The sequence below is a fragment of the Ochotona curzoniae genome, unplaced genomic scaffold (assembly GCF_017591425.1).
Source record: "Ochotona curzoniae isolate NIBS_2020 unplaced genomic scaffold, NIBS_Ocur_1.0 scaffold_274, whole genome shotgun sequence".
In the NCBI taxonomy this organism is placed as follows: domain Eukaryota; kingdom Metazoa; phylum Chordata; class Mammalia; order Lagomorpha; family Ochotonidae; genus Ochotona; species Ochotona curzoniae.
Window position 1 is genome coordinate 6,498,095 of NW_024467101.1, and position 13,850 is coordinate 6,511,944.

General features: G+C 47.6%; 1 protein-coding gene and 1 gene segment (V, D, J or C); one reads left to right on the forward strand and one right to left on the reverse strand.

The window, feature by feature from the left end:
- Positions 1-1,137: 1,137 nt before the first annotated feature.
- On the reverse strand, positions 1,138-5,463 carry LOC121171876. The segment is given in 3 exon segments: positions 1,138-1,291; positions 4,857-5,271; positions 5,370-5,463. Coding segments are annotated over 3 exon segments (615 nt in total).
- A 2,418-nt stretch (positions 5,464-7,881) lies between these two features.
- Positions 7,882-13,850, forward strand: part of LOC121171991 (solute carrier family 5 member 4-like) — a 28,290-nt gene continuing 22,321 nt past the window's right edge. The window contains exons 1-4 of the mRNA XM_041003745.1: positions 7,882-8,016; positions 8,657-8,728; positions 9,452-9,556; positions 11,977-12,036. Of these exons, the coding sequence (XP_040859679.1) occupies positions 7,882-8,016; positions 8,657-8,728; positions 9,452-9,556; positions 11,977-12,036 (372 nt within the window). The remainder of the gene's footprint in view (positions 8,017-8,656; positions 8,729-9,451; positions 9,557-11,976; positions 12,037-13,850) is intronic.

A 13,850-nucleotide genomic window follows, 5' to 3' on the forward strand; every position in this document is an offset into this window, starting at 1 on the left:
TTTCAAAAATTGTTTTCCCAGCTTCACTTGATTCTGTTTTCTTTTCCTCTCACTGGTTTTATGGAAGGTTAGTATTCTGAGTTTGTTAGTGTATTCGTGGCTCTGCAGGTTTGTGTGTTACTAACTGGAGCTTCTTAGCCTGTGTGTGTGTGTGTGTGTGTGCCATGTGTGTCTGCTTGCTGCTTGCTCGTCTGGCTTTGCTGTGGTGTCTGAGCATTTGGCAGAAGCCAACACATCATCCCATCCACAGACAGAGGCTCCAGCATGTTGAGGGGCTCCCTGTGAGCCGGGCCATGTGGCTGCTGCTGGGCCGAAGTGGGTGCGTGTCACCAGGACCTCTAGCTGGCCTGGCTGCTGTCTGCTTGCTGGATGGACTGGGCTGTCTGCTGGTGTTTCTTCTTCAGAATGTGTGTGTGCACTGATGATCCCCTTAGGGTCTGCAGATGATGGCCTGAGAACCTGGGTTTCCCAACCCACTTCGAAATTCATGTGGGTTCAATTTCACCTGCTATTTGGACATCTCATGTGCCTGCTGGTTCTGGTCTTGATTGCTCCACTAGGAAATTTAGCTTTCTGTTTTTGTGCCTGGAAAGTAGCAGAAGATGGTGTCAGTAGCTGGGATGCTGGCACCAGATGGGAGAGCACGATAAAACCGCCCGTTTCTGGCTTTGGCCTGGCACCACTCTCATCATTGTTGCCATTGGGGAATTTCAGGGGATGGAAGAACCTCTCTATTTTTCTCTCTCTCTTTTCCTCGTTGTGAGAAAGAGATCACACAGCACAGTCACGTCCAGCACCGCCCCCCGCCCCCGACGGATGTCCTGCAGGAAGCCACCTGCGCAGTGAGCAAGAAGGGCGAGGAGGAGCACGGTCCAGGCCATGGTGGACACACACAAGCCTCTGCTGCCTCACACCCACAGCCAGCCTCCTGCACACCAAGCTTTCTTATGTGTCCCCTGATCCTGAGGGTGGGAGAGCTCCATGCAAATCTCTGCCCCCCTGCAGGCTGTCACGGACCTTTGTTTAACTTCCTCTTGGGCTCCAGCTGAGAACAAGATTCTGTCCAAGAGGCTGTTGTTTTCTCTCCTGAGGGCACGTGATCACCACCTGCTGTGGGTGAGGAAAGAGCTGAGAAACTCAAGCAACAGCCAAGTGCGCGGCCGACAGCGCCTCCTGGTGGATGGCGCTGGTGATCATGTTCTTTGCTTCCCCGTTCTCATTCCTGACATTTCCATTCACTAGCTGGGGTGTTCTCAGGCAGCATGTTGTACTTGCTGAAGGTTTAAACTTTCTTGTCCACAGAGACAGGCTCTGTGCCACCGCTAAAGTCAGACAACTGAATCACCTCGTGTGGGGGAACTACGAATATCAGCTCAAGAATGAGAGGAATAGGTATTTTTGTTTTTTTGTTTTGTTTAGTTTTGTTTTGTTTTTCTGGTAACACAAGAAGATCCAGCCTCACAAAGTCTCTGCAGAGAGAAGAAAGGGGTCAGGTGAATGTGAATCTGGGGAACCCTAATCAGATCTCAAATCAATAATTGCCATAAAGTTCTGAAATGGACCTGGCCATGGAGGATTCACCGGACCCAATGACTTTGAAAGAGGCTGGGAGAGAAACCCTACAAGGCTACAGAAGATTCCCTAGACCTGTGTGAATGAAACACAGGGACAGTTGCTCTGCACTGAGACAATGGGCATCTCAGAACTCTACAGGGTGGCTCTCCCCATCACAGGCACAGAGACCTTTGTGACATGGAGGCCCCAGGGTGCTCCACATGGGCTTGCTGCCCAAAGTCACTCTCAGGAGTCAGCTGGCAAGACTGACCTTTCAGTTGACTGCAGCTGGGACTCAAGCTGGCCCAGTCACAGCTCCTGCAGCAGGCTTGGTGCTGTCTGTGGAATGCTGATGTTACAGGTGTGCAGATCGCAAGAGTTAGGCAGCCACCAGCGAGGTAACATCACCTAATCTCAACGGGTGCCACTTTGTCCGTGAAAATGTTTCTACTGCTCTATGTGCTCTTGTTATTTCCATGCACGGATTCACTCCCAAACAGCCACAATGACCAGGGCTGGGCTAGCATAAAGCCAGGAATGAGGTGCTTCATCTCATCCAGGTCTCCCACATCCTTTCAGCACCCCCAAATACTTGTACCATCTTCTGGTACTTTCCCAGACATAAACAAGAAGTTGACTTCCAAGCAGAGCAGTCAAGAAAAAGCTTCACTCATATGATATTCACAAATCATTGGTGACAGTAAATCCAGTGCACCCCAATATATGTGCGTATCTTTCTTTTTTTTTTTTAAAATATTCATTTTTTTTTTTTTTATTGGCAAGTCACATATACAGAGGAGGAGAGACAGAGAGGAAGATCTTCCACCTGACGGTTCACTCCCCAAGTGACCGCAACGGCTGGAGTTGAGCCAATACAAAGCCAGGAGCTCTTCCAGGTCCCCCACATGGGTGCAAGGCCCCAAGGCTTTGGGCCTTCCTCAACTGCTTTCCCAGGCTACAAGCAGGGAACTGGATGGGAAGCAGGGCCACCAGGATTAGAACTGGCAACTATATGGGATCTTGGGTGTGCAAAGCAAGGACTTTAACCACTACACTATAGTGCCGGGCCCAGTGTGTGTATCTTTCTAAGTTAAGACATTTACATTGGATCGCACTGTATATCTGCAGTATAGTTTGCAGCATGGAAAGCAGAGGTCCATGCCATGCACCATGTGCTTCAGCAGGAACCTCAGGATTGAACAAGAGGCAGCAGTCAGTGAATGAGGAAGATATGGGCAAGCCTTTGCCGGTGGCAAGAAATCCACTTTCTGACAGATCCTGCTGCGGTGGCCAATCCATCATCTGTTCTGCCATGATGGAAGCAGCCACCCCTTGGCCCCATCATCATCTCTCAAGAGACATCCTGAGCCGGACAAGGAGCTCCATGCATGTTACAAGAATAGGTACAGTATTCCCATTAACAATGGCTCACTCTAAACCTTGGCTTGCCACAAAAGAAGACTTCTTCTTGCATCAAAAGAATCACCCAGAGTCTGCTTCCCATTTCTGTAACTTAATGCCTGAGAGGCAAACTCCAGAAAACAGGTTCCTTTCACTTTGTGCTTTTGAAGACTGAATCTAAGAGTGGGCCATCCCTTGGTGCAGCCTCTGGTGAGGAGTCAGGATGGAAGGATGGATGTAGCCTGGCAGGAGCCTGGGTGGCAGGGAGCCCACGGCAAAGGCATGGAGGCAACATGAGACGCAGGAGACAACTTCATACACAGGGGCTTAGCCAGAGTCCTATGAGGTCCTCATTAAACTTCTGCAAGGACACTCCCCCTATGAGTCTACTGGCTTCCCAATGGAACCAACCACACCAAGTCTCACCACAGCTCAAACTCATCTCTGTTAGGTTGCAACAAATGTACACACCTGAGCTTCTGAGGTGCACATCAGACAATTGTCACCAGCAACACTCATGAAGGCCATGCCATCAATCACAGGTCAGTGGTGATGGCAGTTAAGGAGTACCCGGAGAATGGATTTCTGTCTGCATATGTCCTGGTTTTGTACACACACGTGTGTGCGCGTGCACACACACACACACACACACACAGAGTGAGCAGGGTGCATACATTGAGGTCTTTGTCAGATTTGCAATGATAATCATCTACCACAGGTAATCCACAAGATACAATGGTTGTCAGGCAGAGAGAGAATCCATCTCCAGTCCCTGAGGGCCTGAGAGTTTCAAAACTAGCGCTGTTATTGGGAACTTTCATGAAGAGCTGGTAACACACATGCGATGACATCTGAGGGTGTTGTTGTCACTGAGGGTGGTGAACTGACCAAGGCACTAACATAGAAGAAAAGATGAGCCTTGGACTCAACAAGAAAAAAGCACTTGAGTCCCCGGCTATGGGCACTACTTTGGGGCTAGAAAGCAAGATGAGATGCCATGGAGGAAAGAAAGGTCCCTATGTTTTCCTGAGTCCCCTCCCCTGATCCCAGCACTCAGCCACTGGTGAGTACATCTACTATTAGCACTCATTCAGGTACTTGCATCTAGTCCTGCTAGACAGGTCCCCGGTCCTAGCTTTCACATGGACTAGCATGTGGTCAGCACTGTTCCATGATAACAAGCCCTACTCAGGACTCCCATGTAGGCTGGTGTATCAGTCTGACCCATACAGATCTTCTGGTCTTTCCCCTCCAGTCCACCTGCAAGTACAGTGACCCTGTCATTGGGAATCCCTCAGAATTCATTCCTTCTCTATATGCACAATGGCTTTATCCAAGGATGTCCCTAGGCAGAAACCCCAAACCCCTAACACCCCACAGCTCGCCGCCAGGTGGACAGTGGGTAGAGCCCGGCTCCCAGTTAGCGCGCTGGCTGCCCAAAAGTCCTAGACCCACTCACTGTGTAGCAGCAGTTGCTTGGCTAGGGCACCAAGCATTGAGTCTGACCTGGCTCAGGTACCCCCAGCAGCCGCCACGTTGCTGGTAGCTTGCAACACCCAAGCTCTGAGTCAAACTCCCCTAGACCCCTCTTGCCATAAGATGGTAGTGGCAGGTGCAGCCAGGGACCGACCCTAGTTCCCAAGAGATCCCTTCACAGCATACTACCGTGAAGGGAGAAATTTTTTAGGCCCAGGCAAACCTGGGACTTGCTCACTGTATGGCAGTGGTGGCTGTGGCTAGGGCCCCAAACATTCTATATAAATACACAGAAAGCTCAAAAAGGGTTTGGATCATACATCGAAACGTATTAAGACATAACTGTATTGAGGAAACACCCAGGGAGCTAATTGAATTGAAAATTCTAACTATAGCATGCCCAGAGGAGACCCAAAAGAGGCAACCTCCTGGAGTTGGTGTTGGGGGTAGGTTTACAGGTAGAGGGTAGAAGCAGGGCTGTTTGCTCAGGGAGTTTTTGTCTCACTTCCCCGTGGGGCTGGAGCACTGTGCAATTACCAGTGCTAGCAATAGACTGACAGAAGTAGTCAGCCTCATCCTCAGCCTGCAGCCCAGAGATGGTCAGGGAGGCAGAGTTGGACGAGCTGTCGGTGGAGCCAGAGAACCGCTCAGGAACCCCCGAGGCTCTCTGATCATCATCATAGATCACGAGTGTGGGAGCCCTGCCTGGGAGCTGCTGGTACCAGTGCACAGCGTATTCCCAAATGCTACCACTGCTGCGTGTGCACGAAATGGAGACCGTCTCCCCCAGTGACCCCGACACAGACTGAGGCTGAGTGAACACAACCTGGGCCCAGGAACCTGCAAGAGAAAAGTCAGAGATCAGTGAGGATGGGCATGACCCATCTTCATGGACAGCCAGCAGCACCTCCCGCCAGAACACTCCTGCAGGAAGCCACCTGCGCAGTGAGCAAGAAGGGCGAGGAGGAGCACGGTCCAGGCCATGGTGGACACACACAAGCCTCTGCTGCCTCACACCCACAGCCAGCCTGCTGCACACCAAGCCTTCTTATGTGTCCCCTGCTTCTGAGGGTGGGAGGGCTCCATGCAAATTTCTACCCTTCTGGAGATTGTGGCAAGCCCCTCCTTTTATTTCCTCTTAGTCTCCAATGAGAACATGACATCCATGCCTGTCGGGGTAGGGTATGGGGAGGTTGTTTTTGTTCCCTTGAGGGCACAGGAACACCACCTGCTAGGGGTGAGGGAAACAGCTCACCAAAGTATCTATTTCCTAGACGACAGCGCCTCCTGGTGGAAATCACTGGTGCTCAGCCACTTCCCAGTTCTCACCCTTGACATTGCCATTCACCAGTCTGGGGTTGTTCTCAGTACAACGTCCTGTGATCACTGGAGATTTAAACCTACGTGTCCAGGAGGACCTGCTGTGGGCCACCACTGAGTTTCCAACATTTTGAATCACTTTGTTTAGGGGAGTGAGGGCTATCCCAGGAAGAATGAGATGAAAGAGGGATGTTTCACCACGAGAAGATCCAAGCAAGCAAGCACTCTGTGGAGAGAAGAAAGGATCATGGTGGGTGTGAATCTGGGGAAATGCAATCAGATTTCATAGTCAATCAGTGCCATAAGGACAGGTCCATGGAGAGTTCACAGGGCCACATGCCTTTAAAACAGGCTAGAAGAGAGGTACTCCATGGCGCATAAGGCATCTGATATCTGAGTTCAGGTGAGGGAGAAGTTGGTTACACATTTGAGGTTTCTCCGTTTTATGGGCCACTCCAGTGTTCCTACTTTTATTATCTTTTTTTCTGGGAATCATCTGAAGCCATGTTTGAACCGCCTCCTGGAGGGGAGGTGAGATTACACTTGGTAATGCTGAGGTAGGACCGTGTGGAGATTCTGTGACCACCAAGACGACCTGTTGAAACCCTCTGATGATGCCTATTGGTGGTACACCCACAGCCATGCCCACTGGTGGCACACCCACAGCCATGGCCTTTGGAGCCACGACCACCGTGACTTCCTTCCTGCCGACATGTCCCAGGGATGACATGCTACCCTTCAGCATGAAGCGAGTGAAAATGCAGACTCTATTGCCTCCCATTCATTTCCCAACGATGCAAATGAAAACCAGCTCTTCTGATGTGAAAAATGGTTGCCTTAAACCACTAGACTTAACGTCTGCTGCTAAAAATGGGTATAAGGAGGCATCGTGGACACACAGTGGGCGGAGCTCACGCCGAATGCTTCCATCCCATATAAATAGTGGTTCAAGTCCCAGAAGTTTCACTTCTGACACAGTTCCCTATCCATGAACCTAGGATTTCAGTGGAATATGATCCTAATTCTTGGGCCCTTGCTGCATATCTGATAGACTAAGATAGAGTTGCTGGCTTCTGGCTTCTACTTGGCCCAGTCTGAGCCATTTCATCTATTTGGGGATGAACCCATAAATGGAAGAACTGTCTGTGTCTCTGTCTCTTCCCCTCTTTTAACTCTGCCTTTTTTTCTTTTTAAAATATTTTAAAATTATTTTTAGTTTTTTATGTATCACGATACAGTTCCATAGGCTCAGGAATCTCCACCTTCCTCATTTACCCTGGCTTTCAAACAAATCTTCTAAAATGTTTTAAGAAGTAACATAGTACCAGACACTGCTTATAGTCTATATATATCAGGTTGATCTAAATTTCAATAGCTAAAAATAGTAAAATGTATTACCTTTGAAGGTTGTGCCCTGTGACATGGCATTGCAGACTGAGCCTCTGCCTGCATTGCTGATATCCCATAAGGGCTCCATTCATGTCCCAGCTATGAAATGTAGATCAATAGCAAGATCAATTCATACCTATGAATATGGGTGAGTGGATATTGTTTTTAAATATTGGCAAAGATGTGGTAGGCACAAAACTTCTACATGTAGGCTGCTGTAAGAGTCACAAATCACCATCGTATGTCCTCAACGCTCCACAGTCATGGAGACACTTCTCTTTTTGGGTGACCGGCCATGGTCCTGACGTGTCACGTGAAGTCCACTCGAATAGCCTCCTAAGCCCGTAACAGGTATGATTCACGTAACTTTCTATCTTGACCCTTCATTTCTGTGCTTCTTCACTCCCCGTGCTCCCTCCGTCCGTCTCTAGTCCTCACTGACCCACTCCCATCTCCTTAATGCCCTGTGTTTCCATTCAAGGAAACCCCACTCTCCCTCTCCAATCAATTCTCAGGTCATTGCTGACTCTTCATCCTTCACTTTCACATTCTGCTAGGCCAGCACTGATAGCTAGAGGGCCAGGGTCCCAGAGCCTGGATTCCAAGGAGAGAGTTTAAAGGTCCCCAGGCCCAGAAATAGACCCTGATATCTCACCACACCTGCCTAATGCTGATCATTAACCCAGGGCCTATCTATAAAAGAGGTCCTCTTTAGTGTGCAAACAGCGCCACCTGCAAGCCATGGCCAGCACATTAAGCCCCAGCACCACAACTGGGACCCCAGAGCCACCTCCACTATCAGAACGCATCCAAAATGCTGCTGACATCTCTGTCCTCGTCATCTATTTCGTAGTAGTGATGGTCGTTGGGCTGTGGGTATGTGAAAGTTCATGGGGGTCTCAGGATGGGTACAAGGGTAGGGAAGAGCAGAGGGTCTTAGGGAGAAGTATGGTATGGTAAATAAATCTAAGACAAGGTTAACAATGTGCACGGGTGTCTTTATCTAAATATTTCCTTGTCCTTGATACAAACACTGCTTTGGCTGGGTGGGTTTTTGCTCCTTGCCATCTCATCATTTGAATAAAGTCAACACTAGGAACTTTAGACTGGGCAGCTCCAGAGCTTAGCATAACATACATGACTTTTTGTCGTCTAATTATATTGATTTTCCTTTGTTGTTTCTCAGCATGTGGTTTATGAATCCAAGTCTGCAACCAATCTCAGCTTTCATGATACCTCATTCCATTTACACTAACGAAAATAAACTGAGAAGTTAGGACACATTGTGAATACTGTCATCAAATTTGTCCAGGTCTGGGTTTTTATAAAACCATGCTTATAAAGGTCTTCAAATAACTCATCCTACTTCTACAGTTTCTGGAGGAAAAAAAATTTTTTTCTGTAGGAGAGTTGAGGAAGTCACCATTTCAGAACCGTGGCCGGAGCCTCTGGAGGAGTGGGTTCTTTTACATATTGGGTGCACCTGCTATTGGACTCTCACCTTCTTTCTTCTCAGGCAACACTGAAGACGAACCGGGGCACTGTGAGAGAATTCTTCCTGGCTGGTCGAGATGTGGCCTGGTGGCCGGTGAGTGGTTCAGACTTTTTCTAAAAAGAAACAGAATTTCCTGTTTGTGTTTCAAAGGGAATAGTGGGGCTCAGCAAGTTAGGCCAACACTTGCAACATCAGTAGCTCATAACAGAGAGGAGTCCTGGCTGCTCTACTTTCAATCCAGCTCCCTGCTAATGCACCTGAGAAGGCAGCTGAAGATGGCTCAGGTGCTGGAACCACACCAGGTGTGGAATTCCTGATGCTTGGCTTCAACTTGGCCCAGTGCTGGCTTTTGGGATCTGAACTAGTGAATGAAAGAGCGCTTTCTCTCTCTCTCATCCTTCCCTTGCTTTTTAAATGAGAAATAGACACTGGGAATGCTGTTATACACAGGTTGACTAACTGCACAGCTCGTTTTTCATTTCTTTAATTCATATCCATGTTCTTTAACTTCAGTAAGGCATAATGTCTCATCAATCATGAGAACAGGTGTTCCAACAAAACAATTTATGCACACTGCAATGTTCATTTTAGGTAATTTCACAAATCATTATATTTTTATATATTCCTCATTATTTTAATCACTTAAACTATGAAATGGAATTCTTTCTCAGCCATGCAGCATCAGTGATGGGCTGGATTTTGACCATGAGCTGCCAACAGTGGCTGTTCTCAAAGAGCATCTCGGCATTTCTCTGTTTCAGGAAGTCCGATTTGCATCCTTTAATGCCAGTCTTAGTCTGTTCTCTTTGATTCCAGATCGGTGCCTCTCTCTTCGCCAGTAACATTAGCAGCAACCACTTTGTGGGGCTGGCTGGGACAGGAGCAGCTTCGGGAATTGGTGTTGCGACATTTGAATGGAACGTAAGTGACGCCATGCATAGCCTTGCTCCTTTCAGTCAAGCCTATATCACAGATGTTTCTAGAAATGTAATCAAATGTTTTTGCTGTGATTCTGTTTTCCTTCTCCCAGTCGACCCTTTATTTGACCTTCAGTTCCTCTGTGACCCCATTCCACCTAGAATATTTCGAACACATTTTTTCTCACCTTCGAGGTGTTTTCAAACCATTATTCCCAGCAGGAATGTCATTGTGTGTGATTCCATCACCATTGTCATTTGACCTGCTTGGCCATTTTAACTCTCATTTTGAACTCTCCCTGGAGACACTATCCCTGAATCAGAAGCAAGGAATTAAAACATTGCCAAGAGCAGCAAGGGTCCCTGCTTTTCAGAAACTCACATCTCAGTAGAATGGTGTGTACATCTCAGTAGAATGGTGCATACACAGAGTACTGAGAAATCCCACAGGAAGTCATCCCTCCCAGAGACTTGGAGAGGTTTATCACCTGGGGAGGGAGCTTCCTGGGGTGGTGCCAGAAGGATGAGTAGAACATGTCCAGGCGTGTGTGAACAGAGGGAGGCAGTGCTGATCAACAGGGTGGAGTTGTTGCCATGATGTAGAGGCTAAGCCTCCACCTGTGGCACAGCATCCCATACATATAGACACAGGTTTGAGTCCCAGCTGCTCCATTTCTGACCCAACTCCTTGCTATTGCACCTGAGCAGTGCACGCGCTTGGATCCCTGAACCCATGTGGGAGACTTGGAGCATCTGCCTGGCTCTTGGTTTTTGATCTCTTTCTCTCTCTCTTTCCTTCTCTCTTTCTGTAACTCTGTTTTTTAAATAAAATAAGTAAATCTTTGAGACACAGCAGAGTGAAAAATGAACAATTTTGAGAAGTCATAGCTAGAATCTATGAGACGTGTTTGGATTCCTAGTTGTTTTATCACGATTTCATTCATAGAATCTGTGTCACTTTTATCATAGTCTATGTCTTGTAAGGACCAGGTCCCACCTTCCCCTCCTACCTGCCCTTCATCCAGCACATGGCTGGACATGTAGTAAATATGTCATAAACAATTGTTGAGTTTCCATAGTTTTTTCTATTATTCTTTTTAACCTTCATGCCCATGCGTACGTATGAGGTATGCTTTTTTTTTTTTTTAAAGATTTATTTTTATTATTTTTTATTGGAAAGGCGGATATACAGATATACAGAGAGGAGAGACAGAGAGGAAGATCTTCCGTCCGATGATTCACTCCCCAAGTGAGCGCAACGGGCCAATGCTATGCTGGTCCAAAGCCAGGAGCCTCTTCTGGGTCTCCCACGTGGGTGCAGGTTCCCAAGGCTTTGGGCCGTCCTCGACTGCTTTCCCAGGCCACAGGCAGGGAGCTGGAAGGGAAGCGGGGCTGCCGGGATTAGAACCGGCGCCCATATGGGATCCCGGGCGTGCAAGGCGAGGACCTTTAACCACTTGCGCCACCGCGCCGGGCCCGTATGAGGTATGCTTAAGGAAGAAACTGTATCATGTTGAAAATTTAAATATACTACTCCCGGATAGACTCAGGAAGTGATCTTCCCCTCTGTAGGTAAAGATGATGCTTGCGCTTTACTTTAGTTGAATCAGGAACTGCGTTAGAGTCCTAAACTCCAGATAAGCACTGTAGCCTGAGTGTTCTTATGAGAGAGCCATGGATTCCAGAGTGAAGCCATCTTTCAGAGGCATGGGCAGAATGACAGGGAGCACAATGGGTGTGACACTCCGGCTCCTCTTTCAGCCTGTCATCTGGGGCTTCCTTCATCACTAATAGGCTCCCGTGCCTCTGGAAGACAAGAGTAACTACTGCTCACACCTGCCTCACCTGGCTCACACTTGGAGCAGCCTAAGTGATCAGCAGCCTTGGTCTACGTGACTCATTAATGCATGATGATATTATTATCATTATTGCACATAACAAGAGTTAGATAGTACCAGGACTATGCGTTGATCTCAAAAAGGTTTTACATCTAAGTTTGTCAGCCAATATGCGTCAAAGGGAAAAGACCATGCATGGAGTACAAAAACTAGTTTTATACCAAAAATAAACTTGTTTTCATCTATTTTGCCACATGCTTTACGGAGTACTCTCAATTGCATTTCTTGGCACTGGAGAATATTATTTTTTCAGTAAGGAAAGTGTGATCTTGCAGTTTTCCTTCTGGGATCGTATCTCTAAGGACCATTTCATTACACATCTGTCATCTCCTAAGTCCTAGCAAATGGTGGTGTCTGAGCCCTAGAAACACGGGAACACAGGGTCCACATTCGCTGGGTATCACAATTTTCTGGAACGGGACAGAATATCATTGAACTTTTTTGTTCAGACTTAGAGGTCATCATGGAATGATAAGGGCCACAGGCTGAGTCTCCCTAACTGTGCTCTTGTCTTGATTTCCTGTAGGCCATATTGCTGCTGCTTCTGCTAGGTTGGGTCTTTGTCCCGATTTACATCAAGGCGGAGGTGGGTATCCCCAGGTCTTCTCCACTAATTTGTTGAGTGTATCTGGCACATGTACTTTCTGTTTGACCTCAAAACCACTGTACCTATCCTCTGCTTGGCCTGCTTGGCCTTTTGAAGGACAAATAGCAAGCGAAAAATGTAATTCTTTTCCTAGGAACTTTTTTTTTGTTTGTTTTTATTGCAAAGTCAGATACACAGAGGGAAGAAGAGACAGAGAAGAAGATCTTCTATCCATTGATTTACTCCCCAAGGAACCGCAATGGCCAGAGCTGTGCCAATCCAAAACCAGGTGCCAGGAGCCTGTTCCAGATCTCCCACGCAGGGGCAGTGCAGGGTCCCAAGACTTGGGCCATCCCTGTCTGCTTTCCTAGGCCACAAGCAGGGAGCTGAATGGAAAATGAGGCCACCGGGATTTGAACCGGAGCACATATGGGTGTTCAAGGTGAGGACTTTAACTGCTAGACTATCGTGCCAGGCCCTCCTAGGAGCCTTTAAGAGAAGAATATGACTGCATCTAAGTGACAAACAGGTGCTGGCTACATGAGAATAACTATAGTGGGTGTCACCCGCGGGTAGGAACCTTGAAGCTGGGGCCATCATGTGCTTCTCAAAAGTAACCTGATTGGAGCCACTAAAAACAAGAGCCACCTGTGTACGTAGAAATGGCATGTCACAAAGGATCATGAAAACAACAACAACAACAAAAGAAAGCTAAACTCCCTTTAAAGGTCAGGAACAATAATGGTGAAAAATAGACAGTATATGGATCCAGCGCAACGACTTTGGCTAAATCCTCACCTTGCTTGTGCCAGGATCCCATACAGGCTCCAGTTCCTATCCAGCTGCTCCACTTCCCATCCAACTTCCTGCTTGTGGCCTGGGAAAGCAGTTGAGGACGGCCCAAAACCTTGGCACCCTGAACCTGCATGGGAGACCCAGAAGAAGCTCCTGGTTCTTGGCTTTCGATTGGCTCAGCTCCGGCCATTGTGTCCACTTGGGGAGTGAATTAATGGAAAGAAGATTTTTTTCTGTCTCTCCTTCACTCTGTAAATCTACCTTTCCAATAAATAAATGAATCTTTAGAAAATACTATGTAAGGATATAATCCTGGGAAGTGTAGACAGAACTGCAGGTATAAGTGACCTTGAACTGTGAAAGATTCAAGTGTCTTCTAGACTTCAAAAGACATGTTCTGTGTCCTCCTAGCCATGAATGATGTAGGCTGCAAGGTTATAAACAGATTCTTGTTTCAAGCTATTGCACTCAGACAACTGAGTGGAGAATGAGCTTGAGTAGAGGTTTACACAATGCCTCATGAATATTGAGGAAAGAAGCAGGGGCATGCTTCTGGAGTGAAAAGAACATGTTTGATGACCGATTATACATACAGACAATGGAGCAGGTCATCTTCTGAGCAGCTCTAAGGCTTGAGGCTCAAGGGCCCAGGTATGTGAGACTGCCCTCAGTGTAGCAGGATGATTGCAGGGGGCTCAGATGGTGGACTTCACTTTGGGTCTGGATGAGTGCTTGATGCCTGCAGAACACTAGCTGACACTCAGCAGGCAGTGTGGGGAGTGAGAATTGTAGAGTGAGGAGGAGGGAGAGCTAGGCTGGAGTTCCTGACAAGAGCATGCTTGGGTTGAGAAACGATGCCTGAACACCCAGTCTGCTGTAGCCACTTGGGCACGGTATCAGGGATCTCTCTGTAAATGAGAAGGCATCATTCTTTCATCAGTATGAGAGGAATTAAATCAAAGCTCATCTCATGTAGGTATGTTGTGCTAGGAAACCCCTTAAGAGGCTATTGGAAGGGC